The sequence below is a fragment of the Podarcis filfolensis genome (assembly GCF_964270895.1).
Source record: "Podarcis filfolensis genome assembly, chromosome: 16".
Lineage (NCBI taxonomy): Eukaryota > Metazoa > Chordata > Lepidosauria > Squamata > Lacertidae > Podarcis > Podarcis filfolensis.
This window is the reverse complement of record NC_139620.1, coordinates 9,346,336-9,365,140: the sequence shown is the minus strand read 5'-3', so window position 1 is coordinate 9,365,140 and position 18,805 is coordinate 9,346,336. Positions and strand designations below refer to the sequence as shown.

General features: G+C 48.9%; 1 protein-coding gene and 2 long non-coding RNA genes across 4 annotated transcripts in view; 2 read left to right on the top strand and 1 right to left on the bottom strand.

Annotated features, from left to right (window-relative positions):
- The window catches only part of LOC310751979, a 252,485-nt gene that overhangs the window by 98,569 nt on the left and 135,111 nt on the right, over positions 1-18,805 (top strand). The gene's annotated exons all lie outside the window — the stretch shown is intronic.
- LOC310752009 lies at positions 1,922-11,066 on the top strand. Its single transcript, XR_014542785.1, has 3 exons — positions 1,922-2,495; positions 2,758-2,819; positions 10,845-11,066. It is a non-coding gene; the product is annotated as an uncharacterized lncRNA (long non-coding RNA).
- EFNA1 (ephrin A1) lies at positions 5,363-18,248 on the bottom strand. Of its 2 annotated transcripts, XM_083591589.1 has the most exons (5): positions 17,931-18,248; positions 9,571-9,866; positions 8,626-8,691; positions 7,773-7,823; positions 5,363-6,546 (listed from the first exon to the last, which is right to left on the bottom strand). In XM_083591589.1, the coding sequence occupies exons 1-5, from the start codon at positions 18,035-18,037 to the stop codon at positions 6,431-6,433; spliced, it is 636 nt and encodes a 211-aa protein (XP_083447715.1). In that variant the 5' UTR covers positions 18,038-18,248; the 3' UTR covers positions 5,363-6,430. The 2 variants fall into 2 exon arrangements, with proteins under 2 accessions (XP_083447715.1, XP_083447716.1); XM_083591590.1 differs by lacking the exon at positions 7,773-7,823.

The window sequence follows — 18,805 nt, the reverse complement described above, 5'->3', positions numbered from 1 at the left end:
CCCAAATATATAAAATTGCCTGCCAAAGGCGAGCATTTGACAAAGCGGATTCGACTAGTCTACAATCTATTTTCTTTTGTGCCATCCCCACCTGCTTAAGTTTTTTCCCCCTGGTGCCACAGGACTTTTAGCTGTGCAAAGAGGTTCATCTGTGAGCTAAAGCATTCCTAAGTTTCAAAAGACTCTGAAACCCAGAGGGCCGAGCAGGAGGGCTGACACATTTCAGACATGATATATAAAAATAGAAATTGAGTGCGACCAGCTTGCTATAAGCACAAGGCAGCTTCTGAAGGCTCTGCAGGACAGATGGATGGAACATTTGCAAGCGTGGCAGAGGTGGTCTGGTTGCAGACCTGAACCCCTGCAAACAACATAGGTTTTTCAAAACCAGTTCCAATCCATTTTGAAAGGTCATGTCTTTCTTCACTCCAAAGGTGTACAGCGTGTGGTTAAGTGAACAAAAAGCTTTGAGCAACATGCAATGGGGTGTGTGTGTGTGTGTGTTGGTACAAAGGCAAACACCTTTGGAGCAAAAAAAGGGATTTTACAAGTACCAAGGACTTTCCAATTTCATCCATCCACAGAGAACAAGGCTATATATATGGCTCTTCCCCTGGCCACCATTTGAGCCTCACAACAACCCTGTGAGGTTCAGTTGAGAAAGAACATTTGGCTCAAGGTCACATGGTGAGGTACCAGACCCTCCAACATTTATCCGATGAAAATAGGGACATCCTAAGGAGAAGCGGACATTCTGGGATAAAATGAGAAACTGGGACGGCTTCTGTAAATCCGGACTGCCCCTGGAAAACAGGGAGACTTGGAGGGTCTGAAGTACATGGCAGAGCAGGGATTTGAACCCAGGTCTCGCCCCACCCAATAATGTCCTTGGCTACCTTCACACCGTACATTTAAAGCTGTAGTTTGTTAAGGGTGCTGAGAATTGTTAGGATTCCCCTCCCAGAGCAACAAATTTGCAAAGTGGCTTAGCAATCAATCCCTCTTCCCCGGGAACTGGGGAATTACAATTTGGGGAAAAGAGGGATCTCATAGCAACTCTCAGCACTCTTAAACTACAACTCCCAGAATTCATGGGGGGGGGGAGCCATGGCTGTTTAAAGTGGTATTGTAGTGCTTTAAATGTATGGTGTGAATGTGGGCTTTGTGAGACACCACATCAACTCCCAGAGATTCCTCTGTGGAATATTGGGAGGAGGCCTAAAGAGTTTTATAACAAGTCCCAGCCAATCCCGAGGCTTCATGCTGGGGCAGCCAATGGCCAGGACCGATATTACTGTCTCAATACCTTTCCATACCTATAGGGGGCTCTGTGCCCCGAGTCCATACAATCCCCGCACAACTTACTACTAACAGGCCTCACCTCCTGCACCAGGCCTTGTCAAGCAAAGTGCAGTCAGATCCACTGCTGTTAATTTCACCCTACTTTAAGGCAGGAGCATTAAGGGGCTTTATTTTGAGGGGGTGCAAATCCTTTCCCTCCAGGTTATTTCAACAGCCTGTCACTGCTACTGCTTCCATGAAAATCAGCACCTCCCTTCCCTTCTTCGAGGCTGCAGACACAACACATTTAAAGCGTCTTCCCTTCCACAAAGAATCCTGAGAACTGTAGCTTTTTAAAAGGATGCTGGGAACTGTAGCACTGCATGGGGAAACTACAGTTCTCTGGATTCTTTGGGCTTAATAATGTGCTTTAAATCTATGATGTCTGTGTAGTGCTTAGAGATTGTCACACTATGGGTGCAAATCCCTCCTCGGGCATGAAGCTTAATGGATGGCCTTGGGCTAGTCAACATCTTTCAGCCTAACCTACCTCACAGGGCTGTTGTGAGGATAAAATTGGGAGGGGGAAAACTATATGTTGCCACCTTAAGCTCCTTGGACAAAGGTGGAGGTTTATAAATATAATAAACAAACAAACCCTCCATGATTAACAAACGGTGGTTTGTTAAGGGTGCTGGTGGGAATTGTAGTTCTCTGAGGGGTGAATTAGAGTTCCCAGGGTTCTTGAGGCAGGGCTGTGCTTTAAAAGTATGGTGTGTCTGCAGCCCCAGTCTGCTTTAAAGCGCAGAAGATAAAAACAGAAGTCACAAGATCAGACCACAGATGATCTGTCTCACACCCGTCTGAGCCTGCGAATCATCAGCCTCTCCCTGATGTGACGGAGATATGGGAAAGGAATTGTATTCCAGCTAACGAAACAAAACCAAAGGAAGCGCAAGAAAACAGTGACCCTAAAACCAACTTTTGACAAAGACCACAAAAGCAGCCGCTGTGGTTCAGCTGAGTAACAGCCGCCTGTCTGGGCCAAGTCACTTTCCCCGACTCCGAATGCACCACAACAACAAAACACAGACAAGTCCACAGCACCAGACAAATTGCTTCCATGACTTGCGCCCTTCGGATAAGCCCCCTGCTGCTGATGCATCATCAACAAACCAATTACATTTTCACCTTTCTACAGGTTTCCTGGAGAGGTACATGGCAGAGAATCCGTCTGTGATCATCCCAGTTTTGTCTCAAAAGCCTCCTCCAAACCCTTCTCCCCTAAACCCTTTGGGCGCAACTATCTTGGTCCGGCAATGGGAAACTGTTTTCACCCAAGGGCCAAATTCCTGTCTGGGGAAGCTTCTGGGGGCCACATGCCTGTGGAAGTGGTGGGTGGGGGAAACAACTCTTACGTTTTACCTTTGCAAAGTAGGCTAGTTTCTCACACGCCCTTCTCTATTCTCCACCCAGGCAAGGAAAAGGCATGATCCGAGCTCCAAGACACATTCCAGCTGGGCAGACGCTCAAGCAAGGTATGCAGCAGGGCTGGTAAGGGGTGTGGCTCAGGAATGGGCATGACCTGGGGAGAATCTTGAGGGCCCAATATTCAGGGCTAGAGGTACATTTGGCCCCCGAGCCTGCTCCCATCTTAGTCCTTGTCCCTTACTAAAAGGCAAAACTAAGTACGGTACAGTGGTACCTCTGGTTAAGTACTTAACTCGTTCCAGAGGTCCGTTCTTAACCTGAAACTGTTCTTAACCTGAAGCACCACTTTAGCTAATGGGGCCTCCCGCTGCCGCCATGCCACCGGAGCACAATTTCTGTTCTCATCCTGAAGCAAAGTTCTTAACCCAAGGTACTATTTCTGGGTTAGCGGAGTCTGTAACCTGAAGCGTACGTAACCCAAGGTACCACTGTACATTTTAACTGAATCTCTACCCTTCGCCAAATTTTCTCTCACTTCCATCCTACCCTGGGGTGAATTTGTGATTGTAAGCTCCATGGGACAAGGAGCTGATGCCTTCTTGACGATTTACCCTTTAACGATTGCCAGTACAGTGGGAAGTGGGTGACGCTGTGGTCTAAACCGCAGAGCCTAGCAGATAAATAGGTACCGCTCTGACGCCGGCTCCCTCAGCCAGTAAAGCAAGATGAGCGCCGCAACCCCAGACTGGACTTGATGGTCAGGGGTCCCTTTACCTTTACCTAGTACGTATGTATTAAAAACGAATGTAAAGCAATGTAATTTTTGCAGAACTGTTCTGGAACTAAGCAAACTCAATGCAGGTGCCCAGATGTCACACATTTCCATTATTTTTTCACTCCTTTGAAAACCAAGTTAACTTGCTGCTGCTGCTGCTCACAGCAGAAGTGCGAAACTCTCACCCTCTCCTATCACTGGAAGCCTTTATTCAGCAACTCCTCCATCTGGGGTTTTTAGAAACATAGTCCACATACTGTCAAGTGGATTTGTGCAGCCCTTAAGGACTAGAATCTTGGCAGGGGGTTGTTTAAAACGAAAGCAGAGAGTTCTCATATCCACGCGCCCCCACTTGCTAGTGCAATGTAGCAGAGAGATTGGAATCAACGAATACTATGGTTTTAAACCAGTCCCTGATTAGCATCAACTTGCGACGTTAATCATTCACCAGGTCTCTGGTCCGTAAAATGGAAACAATGCTCACCTGCTTTATGGAAAAGAAAGGTTAAATGACAAAATTAATAATTAAAAAAACCCCGTAGAAATACCAAAAAGCAGTCACTGTAGCATGCCAGATCAAAGGGGGGTCACATGACACACACTGTCCCAAAAGTATCTACAAAAGTAGCAAACCAATCTTAAAAGATCAGTAAAATTCCCCAAGTCTCAACATTTGACATTTTGTCCTACCTCCCTGGGTTTTCTAGGGAAAAAGTAAAAATTCAGGTGACAGAATATTTAACAGCAAAAGCTAGCCCAGGCTTCCTCAACCTCGCCCCTCCAGATGTTTTGAGACTACAATTCCCAGCATCCCTGACCACTGGGTCCTGCTAGCTAGGGATCATGGGAGTTGTAGGCCAAAAACATCTGGAGGGCAGAGGTTGAGGAAGCCTGAGCTAGCCTGACTTGTAGGTTTTTGCTATTCTTCCGTTGCTACAATTTTCCTTGTTCCAGCAAGGCATGTTAAGGTGGTGCTTGTTTATATGATAATTTTAAAAAAGTCTTCCTGTTTTCTGCGATATTTATTTTTACACACTCCACTTAGAAATGCGGATATTTAAGCGGTGCATTAATGTCTCAAATAACTAACTAAATAGTAATTATTATTTCAATCTCTTAGCTGCCCCTTCACCATCAGGTTCCAGGCAGCTAGTTACAGTAATAATAAAAAACCACATTAAAAATCAGTTTAAAACAGATTAAGGTAAGAGGGTGGGTCCAAAAATATGTATCTGGTCTCAAAGGCCGGAGTGCATCTTCAGCAAAGGACTGACACTTTGTAATGAAGGTGGTGGACACATCTCTGTGGAAACTCCACAACTTTCAGGGGTCAGCAAACTTTTTCAGCAGGGGGCCGGTCCACTGTCCCTCAGACCTTGGGGGGGGGGGGCAGATTATATTCTGGAGGGGAAAAAATGAACGAATTCCTATGCCCCACAAATAACCCAGAGATGCATTTTAAATAAAAGCACACATTCTACTCATGTAAAAACACGCTGATTCCTGGACCATCCACGGGCCAGATTGAGAAGGCGACTGGGCCGGATCTGGCCCCCGAGCCTTAGTTTGCCTACCCATGACTTAGGCACTGCCGTGGACAAACCATGACACCCTGAACACCTGAGAGTAGTAGATATACCAAGAGGATCTGTAGGGGGAAAAGTGTCTCCAAAATATTCAAGGCCCAAACGGAGTCTCTGCCACTCAGACTGCAAATAGCCCATTTCCCACAAAAAACAGCCAATTCTATCACCAGGCCCCACCCCTCAATATTCAAATCACCTCCCATTCCCGGGCTCTGCCCCTACACCAGAGGTGACCTCCAAGTTCATACGGATCAGCACCGCAGCGGAGCACAAACACTGATGTAGCACGTTTCTTCTGGAGTTATTTATTCAGTATAAAAATAGATATATATATATATATTTTACAGAGGTAAAAAGCTCTACAACATTATCTCCCCTTCCCCTCCGCACACAGAAATATATTTTTTTTGCAGTCTGTTCATTTCTCTGTCCTTGTGATTGAATATCACCGTGTGCCAAACAGGGGCATTGCCCTTTGCTGTCCTCAACAGGTTTGCATACACAAGACACAAAATGTCCGCCATCCTGCCAGACTTGAAAATGAAACCTTCCTGGGCAGAGGCAGTATACCAGAAGCTGACGGTGGCCATGGGTAAGCGGCACGGGGAGGACTGGTAGTGCTTCCTGGAGATAAATGGCTGACCACTGCCAGAAGCAGGATGCTGGACCAGGTGAACCCCTCAGTCTGATCTAACAGGGCAACACATCCTCAACACGACTGGTCTCCAGTTTGATCCTTTCAGGTACAAGGCAGAGGTCTTCTGAACTCTGGGTGCAGGCAGGGGGAAGAGTCGTCGTCAAAGCAGGGCACACAAAACAGGGGATTCCTCCCCACTCCAAAAATTCCAGGGCCTGCCTGTTTGATAGTCACATAATTTTTTTTTGCACTGTACATTGTCCCAAGGTAACTGTGTGTTTCCAGTTTCATGGTGTGCCCAAAAGTCCATAAGCACCACCAACAGGGCGTTGACACATGGTGGCATTCCTGCCCGCAGGAAACTCAGAGCCACAACCTTTGTGGCAGGGCTGGATCCATCCAAGCCTTGTTTGCCGCCGGGGAGCCAAAGAGAGTCCCCCCAATCTGGTCCATGTCTGTTTGCTGGAGGGATATATCTGTCCACAAGACCCCTCACCAGTCCCAGACTCCACCAGCCACATCCCTTGTAGAGCTGCCGGCGATTTGATCCCGGCACTCAGCCTGCTAAAACTGACTGGTGCACCGCCACATCACACGGAGGCATTGCGGGCGCGTGGAGACTCGCATCCCCCACACCACACTGTGTTGGGGGTGGGCGGCGACAACAGAACAGGCGCTGCCCCCTTTGCTGATGGCTTCATGCTGGGGAACTGGGTGCCATCAGGGCCCCTGCGGCATCAGCAGCGGCAGCAGGAGGACGACGAAGGTGAAGGGGCTGCAGAGACGGGGGGCCGAATTGTGCCCCACGCTGCGAAGCATCGTTGCATCAGGGTCGTCTGCCGGGGGAAAGAGAGACAAGAAGATGAGAAAAGGGTCTGGTAAGCAGCAAAGTTGGGCACATAGGACAAGAATAATATGTGGCATCATGAGAGGCAGGACTACGAGGTGGGAAATGCTTTGGAATTCAGACCGTGGGAAGTCAAAAAAATTAAGATTACAATTTGGAAGTCCAAGATTACAATTGGACTTTTTTATTTTAGTTTTTTTATTTTTATTGGATTTGATATGTTAATTGGATGTTCTTATTGGAAATAATAATAATAATAATAATAATAATAATAATAATAATAATAATAATAATTTATTATTTATACCCCACCCATCTGGCTGAGTTTCCTCAGCCACTCTGGGCGGCTTCCAATCAAGTGTTAAAAACAATACAGCATTGGAAAATTAATAAACACTTAAAAAATAATAATAATTACATGGCACGCAAAATTCAACCCAAATTCAAATCCTCTCCTCCTGAACCACTTCCTAAACCCACTCACTTCTGTCCTTTTGGAGGTCTGACGCCCTCCATTTTCCCTCCTTGAGTCTCCTTCCTCACCACCATTTCTGCCAGCTCCTTTCTCTTCCCCGCCATACCCGCACCACCATACGTTTAAAGCACTACGACGGCACTTTGAAAAGTCACGGTTTCCCCCAATGTATTCTGGGAAATCTTATTTGCTGAGGGAGCTGAGAGCTAATATGAGACACCCCTACCCTGAAATCAGAACTACAGTTCCCAAGGAAGAGGAACTGATTGTTAAACCACTCTGGGAATTGTACCTCTGGGAGGGGAATGTCTCAGCACCTATAACAAACTACAGCTCCCAGAAGTTTTTGAGGGGAACCCACGACTGTTTAAAGTGGTACCGTAATGGTATAAATGCGTGTTGGGGTGTGTGGCCTCATTCTCACCCCCCCTGTTGCCTGGGCCTGAGTGCGAGGGGGGTGGAAAAGCATGTTGATTATTAATGTTTAATAGGATATTGTATTTTAATATTCCGTTGGAAGGCGCCCAGAGTGGCTGGAAGAAACCCAGCCAGATGGGCGGGGTATAAATAATAAATTATTATTATTATTATTAGGTGGCAAGAGTGAGGAAGGAGGAGATGCAGGTTCAGAGGGGTCTCTTGTCAATGGGTCCCCTGCAAATGGCTGATTGTGCCACCCCTCTTTGCGGCACCTCCACATCCCCCACCCCTACTGAACAAACTCTCTCCCATGGACCTACCTGACTGAGGTCTCCCCTTCAGGGTGGGGCTGCGGCTGGGGGGCATCCGACCTAAAAGCGAACAGAGACACACAGTGAAGGCCGGACCCCCAGAACACAGCCAACCTAAATACTGAGCCCATAGTTCTCAACCCCAGCTTAAATCTCAGCCTGCAGCCCCTGTTCTCTTGATGCGGGGCAATACCACTGGGGCAATACTATATGCAACTAGGGGGCGATACCGCTTGCAAGGACCATGGAGAGCAGGCTTCCTCAAACTCAGCCCTCCAGATGTTTTTGGCCTACAACTCCCATGATCCCTAGCTAGCAGGACCAGTGGGAATTGTAGTCTCAAAAACATCTGGAGGGCCGAGGTTGAGGAAGCCTGGTGGAGAGGATGCAGGCAAACCGTTTTGAATACTGACGTGTGTCAGGTATTATTATTAGGCTCAAGAGCAGTCACATAAAAAAGTGGGGGGTGAGATTAGACCAGAGCATTGGCATCAGGGAGAGTATAAACCTTCTCCCCCTCTCTCACACATACAGTTTTCCCAATTTATATCGCTCCCCACCAAACTGCCAAGTATCTCACCTTATGGAATAGGAAGTGGAGGGGAGACAGGGACTCATATCAGATCTGTCTTATTTCTCCAAGGCAGCCTTCCCCAAGCTGGTGCCCCCCCCCCCCGATTTCACTGTCATCCCTGGCCCATTGGCCAAGCTGGCTGGGGCTGATGGGCACCAGGTTGCAAAAGGCTGTTGCAGAACTTGGCAGATAGCATTTGCAGGCCAGACTAGAGACAGAGAGACAGACAGAGAGACAGACAGACAGACAGACAGACAGACAGACAGTGTCAGGCACTAGAAAACTCACCATTCTTTCCAACCACTATGACTTTCAATTTAAGGCAAGATTCTCCGTGGTGATGGATAGGTTTTGCTAATAGGGAGGAATTGAGAAAGAGATTTTTATTGGCGAGAGTTGAAACAGCCAGGTGGTTTTGTGTAGGTATTGGAGGACATCTAGTCTATATGAATCTGAGACCTGGTAACTTGACACGGACTACAGAAGCTTTTGTTAATTTTTATTTACTGGTGCATCTATTTTGGGTGGGTAGGTGGAGGCTAAAATTATACAACACATAACTTATCTTCAATTCTTCAATTAAACTACACCCCACCACAGATCACCCCAAATCAGCTCCTCTTTCATTCATTACCCTCTGCCCAAATTAATTCACCAACAAATCCTGTTCCTATCAAGTTTGATTAATCCCATTAACCGCCCCCAAATTTCCTATAGAAATGTCATTTTAGTTTCATTCAATCCACAAAATTTATAGATCAGTAATCCTGATCTATTTCCCTCAAATTCATTATCCAGCCCAAAACAAGAGATCTGGGGGCCCTCAACTCACAAACCCAACCCAATTCCCTGCACTGCTGAAAAATTCAGCCTTGGCCTCTGGCTGAGATGGATTTAAATGAGGGTTGAACACAAACCTTCCTACCCCAGTGGATGTTCTTAACCAAAACCACAAACATTAGGAAAAACCCGTGACAGATCTCTCTTATAGGTCGGCCCTTAAAGTCCTATAACCAGGGCCTGTTAGAAATAAAAACCACCATGTAGCTCTTAGGCTAGTTACTCTCGTTCCCAGCCTCCTCTTTCCCCATCTGTAAAATGGGCTTAAATAAGTGACCTTCCACCGTCTCAGAACGACACAAAATAAGAAATCTTAGGAGCGCTAAAACGGAAAAATAAATGACAGCCGGTAAGGGGTTGTGTGTGTGTGGTTTCTCTGCCATGGACACTTACAGATATAATAGTACTCGTGGCCCTCCCGGAATTCTTTGCCCAGTGTGAAGGGAGTGTAGCGCTGGAATTTCTCCGAAAACCGCTCAGGGCCGTGCAGGGCATCTGGCTTGTTGCACTCCCACCGGATCTGCTCCTTCGAGCGCGGTTTGCAGGTCTCGTACTCCTCCTGCTCCACCAGGTATAGGGTGTAGCGTTCCATCGAGTGAGGAGCCACGCTGCTGTCCTCGTAGTGCGGGCAGATGATGTCCAGGTAGTCGTTCAGCCGCACCTCGACGGAATAGCTATCCCACTGAAACCTGTATCAGGAGCAGCGAACGACAGCGACATTAGTGCTTGCAATCTAACGTCTGCGTAAACTTCCTCTAAGAAATCCTTACGAACAACCCTATAAAAGTAGGCACCTTCAGACAAGGTTGGTGGTGGTGGAACAGGCAGACACAATTTTGAAGCCAATGCCGTTTCGTCTCCATCCTCCAATAAAGTTAACGTTGCGAGAAATGTCTAGGAAATTCTTACAAACTATCTCCTAACCCCTTTGTAGAAGGCTTGTGGGTGGGGGGAGAGCAGACACTGTTTGGAAACCGATGCCATTTCAATTGCCCCAGCACCCCCATGAAATAAAAGTGTCACATGCAGTTCCATCGCCTCCCCGCTAATAAAATAAAAGTTACAAGAAATCCTCACAAAACAGCCTTGCAAGATAGGAATCCCTTCGTAACTCCCCCCTCCCCCCAATAGCTTTAACATCCCAGGCTGGAAAAGTAAAATTTACAACAATATGGCTATGACAAGGAATCAGCCAATTCTATTCAGATGAAAGGAGGGGAGAAAACGGACTTTAAAAAAATGGAAACCTATTGATTCAGTCGCTAACAAAGTAGCGCATGCTTTTCTATGGATTCCGTGTATTTCTTTCATACGCTGCTCAAAGGGAGCTTTTGTTAAGCTCTTCCTGTATATCTTTGAGGTGGATTTTTAAAGAATAGAATAAAAACAATGCATACAAACAACTTCCTCAAAGTGGGAGACTGCTGAAACACCCCTCCCTCCGGTAATTATTTGGGGCTGGCTCTTAACCTAAATCATTGCCACTTTACCTAAGTGTTACTATTTTCTTAAGTTGACCAAATGCATTTAAATAAACCTTTATGCAACTCTCTCTTATAGCTGCAAGGCAGATGCTCCCTTACCCACTCCCCCCCAGCCCAAAAGAAAGAACAAACTTCAGCCTGGCCATTTGCTAAAAAATAAAATAAAATCCACTTTTTTTACAGCGTTTATGAGCCTTGGAACTGCTGCACACATGTTAATCCGGCTGACATCTTTACAACAGCCCCAAGGTAAATCAGTTACATTATACCCATATTGCAGATGGTGGTGGGAGAAACACTGAGGCCAAAGGCTAATCAAGCGAGCCCATCACAGAGGGGAGATTTGAACGGGGGAGTCTGGATGCCACAACTTAGGTTGCAAACCTGCATGTGCTTAGTGTTTTTATTTTTTTAAAAAACAGGTTTTTATTAAGGATTTTGTGATACAAAACAAAGAAAGAAAAGTTGTGAGTAAGACCCACTGAAGTCAGCAGGCTTACTTGTAAATTATCTGGAGATAATCTCCAGTGGCATAACCAGATAGGATGGGGAATTTCTCCCTGCCTGAAATCTGGAAGAACTGCTGCCAGCCCGTGTGGACAATATTGAGCTAGGCGAGTGGTAGAAAGCAGCTTCCTCCATGGGCAAGTTTGCGGCACGAAAGCTCAAGAAAGATTCCAGTCCTCACAGTTCAAAATAGTTTAAATGGGAACGCAGAAAGCTCCCTTATACGGAGTCAGAAAACTGACCCATCTAGCTCAGTGCTGTCCACACTGGCTGGCAGCAGCTCGACAGCATTTGAGACAAGCGATATTCCCAGCCCTTACCTGCAGATGCCATTGGGGATTGAACCCAGGATCGGAAGCAAATGCTCTACCCACTGAGCCCACACAAGAGCATTGCTTCCCCCTTTCAGGGCTGGCCCTGGAAGTTTGCTGGGCTAGCCCACATTCCCAGCAGAGAGCCAAGGTGTTTATTAAAGCCTCACCAAGCCAGCTGTGGAAAGAGGGACTCCGCCCTGAGTCACACAAGCTTTGGAAACCGAAAGACTCCTCGGGAGAACGAACCCACAAACCGGTTTGGCCGCCCGAGGCGGGTGGCAGGAGGCAGCAACGAAGGATCCACCTTATCTTGGCCTCAGGTGCAGAGATAGCAGCAGGGTCTGGGTTGGGGGGGGTGCGCCCACCCACCCTCCGTCTGTCTCCTCGCCCCAGGGCACCACCCAGAAGTCTTGACCCCCTGGAAGATCCCGAAGCAGCTGGCTGATCCTTGTCAAAACAGTGCAATCAAATGCAACAAGAAGGGCCACTGGCCCTTCCGAGCCTCATCCATTTATTTCAGGGCCTTTATGCACCGCTGGGTTGTCACGAGTCGTCAGATCAGCCGGCAAGACAACAACAGAAGTATCCTCTTAAAAAAAGGCAAGTGTTTTTAGACACTCCCCAAAAATAACAACATCAGCTATAAGCGAAAACCAGATTAACAACACACGGCGGTTTCTACATGTCTGGATAGGCTTGCCGAAAGAAAAAAAAATTGCTTTTAGCAAGCGCCCCAAAGGGTACGGGGAAGGCGCCTGCCTGATGTCATAAGGCAACGGGTGCCAATCCTGACAGGTCCAGAGTGCTGTTCCGCAGGGGCACACCAGATGCTTATGGGGAGCCTGCAAGCAGACCCTGAGCACCACAGCAGTTCTCCCCTCCTGCAGTTTCTAACAACTGGGATTCAAAAAGGCTGCTTGCTGCAATGGGGGTAGCTGGCAGCAGAAGTTTTAGATGGGGCTGGCACCCCCAAATTCATGATCCAAGGGACAGCAAAGTGTAAAACTGAGTGATGCACTCAGGGACAAATGGTGCCTGATGACATCAGGTCCGGTGGTGGTGGTTTTCGAAGGGTTTTTGCTTTTTTCTGTTTTTGGCAGGAGGGGGATTATTGGCATGCAAAGTCTGGGCATTTCTACACAGCAAAGATCTTGCTAAGGTGATCGTTATCATCGTTATTATTTCGCTTTTCTTAGTTGCTGTCCCTTTTGCACCAGTGACCCAAAGCCACTTGCCGGGATAGCATAGCACTGATGTGTTGTAGTCAATTGCTTTTTACTTAAAAGGTAGGTGTGCTGAAATTAATGGAACCAAGTTAGTCCAGGTCGTGAATGGGTCTGCTCTGAATAAAAGTGGAGTACAACACGGAATGAGAAACTGTAGATCGGGGTGGTGAACGCAGTGTTACAAACTCAGGTATATAAGCTAAGCGCCATATAGCACCTTAAACCCTGGTTACCAGTGGCCACAATGGAATGTCTATCCGCCAGGGAGTTGGACTAGATGCCCCATGGTGTCTCTTCCAAAGTTACGATTCTGTGATCCCAACTGCAGCGCTTGGCTGCAGCTCGCTCTTACAGCAATTCGCTTGTCCCAGTATGCAAGTAGGAGAAACACACCGGGAAATGATACTAACTATGCAGAAGTTTCTAAACTGTGGTTGCCAAACCTGGCGCCCAGAAATCTCCACGTAGTCGCAATTGAACCCGCACCAGTAGCAAACACACCTGGCTAGTTTCGAACACTGGTCCTCCAGATGTTTCAGGCTACAGATCTCATCATCCCTGACCACTGGGCGTGCTGGCTATTTGGGGCTCGGCAGGGCTGGCATTCAACAACTTTCGGACTCCATAATCTGCGTGGGCTAGCGGCTGCTCCAGACAGTGATGAAGTTGGCCGTGAAAGGCAAAGCCATGATAAGTCCAATAGTTCTTTAAGGAGTCACAGCTGGGGAGCATGTGTCCCCCCAGATGTTCAACTCCCAATTTCCGTTGCTCCCAGCCTGGGAACTGTAGTTTAAGGGTGCTGGGAACTGTAGCTCCACGAGGGCTAAGATCCTTTTGGAAAGGAAGCAATGTGCTTTGAAAGTATGGCATGGATGTGATCACTGCTGTTTCTGACAACCAACAGGCCAACACAAAGCGATTAAGGCTGCTCCCCCTGGAAGGAAACTGCCCAGACACAGCTGCCTCAGGGTTTTCCACCCTGCCAGAGGTGGACACATCTGGGCCCTGCAATCTCCTCTGCCTGGACTCTCACCTGCCACAGCAACACCCTCCTCCCTGCAGGGGCAGAAGCTGTACACAACCCCCCCCCCCCGCTGCACGCTCCACCCCGCCCCTCCAGCCAGGTTGGCATCGGACTTGGCCATCTCTTAAGCCTCCGTGCCAAAAAGACGGTTTCGCCTCCAGCGTCCTGGGCGGAAAAAACACACGTTAAAATATATATCTTAACAACATGTTGGTTTTTTTAAAAAGGAGAAAGATTTCCTGCCCCGCGTGCCCTTGGCGCCTTCCCTTGGGCTCTCGCCAGCACCGGGCGGGAAGGAAGAGGCCCACGGCTAGTAAGGAAGGGGGGAGATAGACCCTGGGAAAGGAAGGAGTGGCTGGCCAGCTGCGGCTTCGCTCTCTTCCAACTTTCTCCAAGCTGATTCAGCCTTGCTGGCCAAGACCCACCACCTGCTGCCTGCACCGCTTGAGAACTTTGCCCTCTTGGCAGTGCCAGCCGGCGGGTTTAAGGCACCAGTGAAAGGCAGAGAAGAGGCCAGTAATATCTGCAGGGGGCAGACAGGCGCAACTTTGAAATCACCACCCGATTCATCTTCTGCAATGAAGTAAAACTCTGCAGATCATCCTCAAGGCACCTTTGCCAACTTGGCACCCGCCAGAGGCCAGCTCACAGCCAGCCAACATGTCCAATGGTCAGTGGCAATGGGAGGTTTTTTTGAATCCTGGAAGCTCCTTGATATTGAGTCGGATCCTTGGTACATCTAGCCCTACCCCTAAAAATACACTAAGATTCTAGTCCTCATGGTTCTGAGTCCAATAGGAGCACAGAAAACTGCCTTATACAGAGCCAGCGTTTTCACGCACCTAGTCTGCACAGATTGGCAGCAACTCTCCAGCAGTTTCAGGCCAAAGTTTTCCCCAGCCCCACCAAAAGATCAGTTGGGGTTGAACCCAGTATCTTCTCCATGCAACGAAGATGCTCTACCTGAGCTATAGTTGTAGTCCAGCGACATATTTTTTTCTAAATCCCCAAAGGACCTCACCACAGGCACGCCCCTCCCCAGGGTTTACAAGGCTGAAGAGTCCTAGCATCTCTTTACAGTGCCAAGCTGGGAACATCTAGTTACAAACAGACAAAAGGAACCTCTGTGCATTTGCAAAGTGCAATTCCTGCACCACTTATGCTACCGCAGAGAATCTGCCATGCGATGGGGATCACCCCCCCTCAGTTAACCCCTACAATGACCCTGTGAGGTAGGTTAAGGGTCTGCGACTGACTCCAGCAAGCTTCCCAGTGGGGATTTGAACCCTGATCTCCCAGGTCCTAGCCTGACATTCTAACCCAGGCTTACCTGAACTTCAGCCCTCCAGATGTTTTGAGACTACAATTCCCATCATCCCTGACCACTGGTCCTGCTAGCTAGGGATGATGGGAGTTGTAGGCCAAAAACATCTGGGGGGCTGAGGAAGCGTGCTCTAACCACTGCACCACACTGTCTTCCTAGAGTAGTTCTGCTATGGGGCAGCTCTACAAATTAAGCAGGAAAATAAATACTGCATGGGGAAAGCCAAATGTCACTTAGAGAAGGATATGAAATATTTCCCTTGAAGCCTGAATTTGTTTTATTCTGCATTTTTTAAATCTGATGTTTTAATGTGTTGTAAACCACTCTGAGATTTTTTTTCTTTAGGACATAAAGCAGTATAGAAATGAATAATAATAATAATAATAATAATAATAATAATAATAATGAATTTCATTGCAAAATAAAAATGCTGCCTAGACTTTCCGTTCTGGCGACCGCAACCGAGGTTTAAGGTGCCATTTGGTAATCAGATTATATATCTGAATTTCGAACACTGATGCAGAGCTCTGCTGGATCACAGTGCCCAGCCAGATGCCTCTTCCAGGAATCCCCAAAGCAAGACCTGAGCTCAACCGAAAATCTCCCCATATGCGATTCCCAGCAGATAGCCTTAACAAACTTGCCCAAATCTCTTTCAAAGTCCAGCATTCTGCTTTCAGAAGCTAACCCAACACCTCTGCTGTGTGCTCCCCAAGCAGGGCAACAGCCCTTCCTCCCTGCTGGCTGCCCCCACCTCCCTGCCAGCAACTGTTATTCAGAGGTACACTGCCCCTAGGCGTGGAGGGTTTACTTCTCCAATCACTCAGCCTATTACAAAGACTCAGTGCCAGCATTTACCAAAGCTCTGATTAAAGCAAGATCAGACCCACCCAAGGCAGCAACACAGAGCTGACCTGACCCGAGGCCAGGGGGACGGGCAAATCTCACAAGCTAGCTGCCTTGGGGAGGGGGGGAGGAGGAAGGCCACCTGGAAAGGGCCATCCAGATCCCTGGCCTTGAGGTTTGCACAACAGGACACAGATGTCTGTGCTTCTCACACACAGGCTGAATGAACAAAGGCACCAGAGCTCTCTCTCCCTCCCTCCCTCCCCTCACCTTACCTTCCAGCATAAAAACAATGGCTTAATGCAATTAACTCTTCAGTCCCCGGGAACTGGCTGGAAATCCTTTGCCCACCAATCTCCAGGCCTTTTAACAAATGGGAAAAACCGTGCCACTATTCAACAGGTGAGCCCTCCCAGAGATGCGGGGGGGGGGGCGTACCTGTTGGATTTCAGCCCAAGCCCCCACAGCTCTTATTAAAAAACAAACAAACCGCAACAACACCTTCTCCCTCCTTCCCTAATGCATCTTGTTGAGTCTATTTTGAGGGGGGCAGCTCCCCTCAAAAAACGATGGGCGTTGCCATTCAAATGGTGAGCCAAGTCAAGTGATCGATTATGTGGGATGAGGCTTACTTTCCCGCCCCCCAATATTTTATTCAAGTTGGCACTCCTGGCTGTGGGCCACTTTTAATGCCCCACCCCACCCTCCAATTCCCAGCACGCAAACAAAAGCGCGATGTCTCCTACAGGCGCCATCAGAAGTACAGATCTGTAAGCTCCTTGGGGCAGAGAACCTGTCTTTTTCCTTTTCGGCCCTTTGCGCGTCATACATAAATTACAGCCGGCGTGACATAACTCATTAAAAACCACGAGCTCCTCAAAAATGCCATAAACCGGACCCGGGAATCCCAAGGGGCAAAGGGGGTGAAGAAGGCGTCCCTCTCCCCACCTCAAAGGGTCCTTTCCGTCCGCACTGCCCTATCTTTCCCAGCAAAGACCTGATTCATGCCTCTGTCACGGTGCCTAGGTACGGGCTGGGTGCCAAGCGCAGGCCTACCGTGGGGATGTTTACGAATTCCAGCTTTTATGCCCAACCAGCTCCTCCTCCTTCCAAAGGTCCAGGAACCCACCCCTCATCCCCATTTTGCAAAGCTAAACCTGCCAGCTTCAAGGAAAGAGTAGCAGCAGAGGCAACCTGAAACATGAGGCTTGGGGGCTGGCAAGGGAAACCTGTGCCAGGCTGCCAGAGGTGGGCTGCCCTGGGTGGCCCTCGCCCAAAATGCAGGCGCAGGAACAGGAGGGGGCGAGCTAAGGCAAAGAGGCGGAGTGGGGGGGGGGGAACAAGGGAGAAAAGAAAGGGAAAACTTTCATCTGAATCCTTCACGCCAGATTTAAAGGGCCGGCTGCCCCTTTTCCCTTAACAGGGGCAACGACCGAGGCTGGAAGGTAGGAGAGTGCCAAAAACCACCAAACCATCAGGGGGATGGAAGCAGAGTCCTATTTCCCTCCAACTGTATCCCCACCCCTCAATCTCCACGGACCTTCCCCCAGATATATTCCAACTTCTAGGGAAAACGACCCCTCCATGGCTAACTTCTAACTGAAGGGGTTTCTAGGCGAAACTCATTCTTTCCCTGAACCCTCCTTCAAGAAGCCTCTGCCCGCCCCCTCTGCAAAAAACACACGCACACCTATTCAAGACACGGCTGATTTTTCAACAACGGGGCGATCATTGGCCAAGGCTGGCCGCGCTCCCCGCCTGCAAGGCGCCTCCAGTGGAACACCCCCTGAAACCGGACCCCTAAGCGTCCCCTGGGTGCCTGGTTAGAAGGCGGGGATCTCCAAATGCGATCCCTCCAACACAACCCCATGATCACAGGGTGGGGCGGGAGCGACGCCAAAATAAAGGGTCATCCCTTTTATACACACGCAAAAAGTAAATTCTGGCTGGGCATTGGTGACGACGATAACTCTCCAGCCTGGGGCTACGAGGGCTTGGTTCTCCCCTCCACGCTCCCCCAAAACTCACTTGGGGTTGGTGCTGTTCCAAAAGACGGTGTGCCGCTCTCCCGACGCCACGCACAGCCCGCACCAGAGGCCCACCAGCGGGGCCCACAGCAAAAGCAGCAGCTCCATTGGAGAGGACGCCTGGGGTTCTCTCGTAAAAGAGTAGAAAACCAAAAGTGTGCTTGATGCGCCTTTACGCACAGCCGCGGCACAGTGGCGCCTGCTCGACGGCGCGGACAAGCGCTCTCTCCAGCCTGCTCCGCCCTCGCTTCGCGATCTCGCTCTCTCTACAAGCTGGGCAGCTTGCCCAGAGCCGAGCTTTATACACCAGGGAGGCCCCCGCCCCGGGCTGGGCTGGGTGGGGCTGGTTAGGACGGGGAGGGAAGGCGGAGTAAGAGCAACACTCGCTGCGGAGACTTTTGCGCGCCGAGAGATATAGACAAGGAAAGAGCGCGGGAGAGACCCGCTCGGAGTCAGGCTCTCACACACCCCACCGCTAACAACAACAGCCGCTGCCACGCCCTGGGTCCTTGCACGTGGGTCAGAAAGCAAAACACAACAGCAAAGCTGTCTGCTTTTTCTTGCCGCCATCTGCGCTACAGATTTTAAAAGGCATGATGCCGCTTTTAAAACAGTCTGGTTCCCCCCCCTCGAAAGTCCTGGGAACTGTAGTCTGCTGAGGGGACTAAGAGGAGCTCAGAACTACAGGTCCCAGAGTTCCCCGTGAAGCGGGCTTGGTTGTTAAACTACTCTGAGAATTGTAGTTCTGTGACAACACAGTTCTCCTTAACAACTCTCAGTACCCCTTCACCACCTGCAGCTCCCATAATTCTTTTGGGGAAGCCATGACAGTTGGAAGTGCTAGCATAGTGATTTAAATGCCCAGCTTTGCATCCT

Bases quoted from the DNA above. Each gene is read 5' to 3' on its own strand.
- EFNA1 (XM_083591589.1), bottom strand. From the start codon at position 18,037: ATGGAGCTGCTGCTTTTGCTGTGGGCCCCGCTGGTGGGCCTCTGGTGC. The intron at 9,867-17,930 runs GTGAGTTTTGGG...CTCCTGATACAG, and splicing joins TGGAACAGCACCAACCCCAA to GTTTCAGTGGGATAGCTATT. The intron at 8,692-9,570 runs GTAAGTGTCCAT...CCTCCCTATTAG, and splicing joins CCACGAGTACTATTATATCT to CAAAACCTATCCATCACCAC.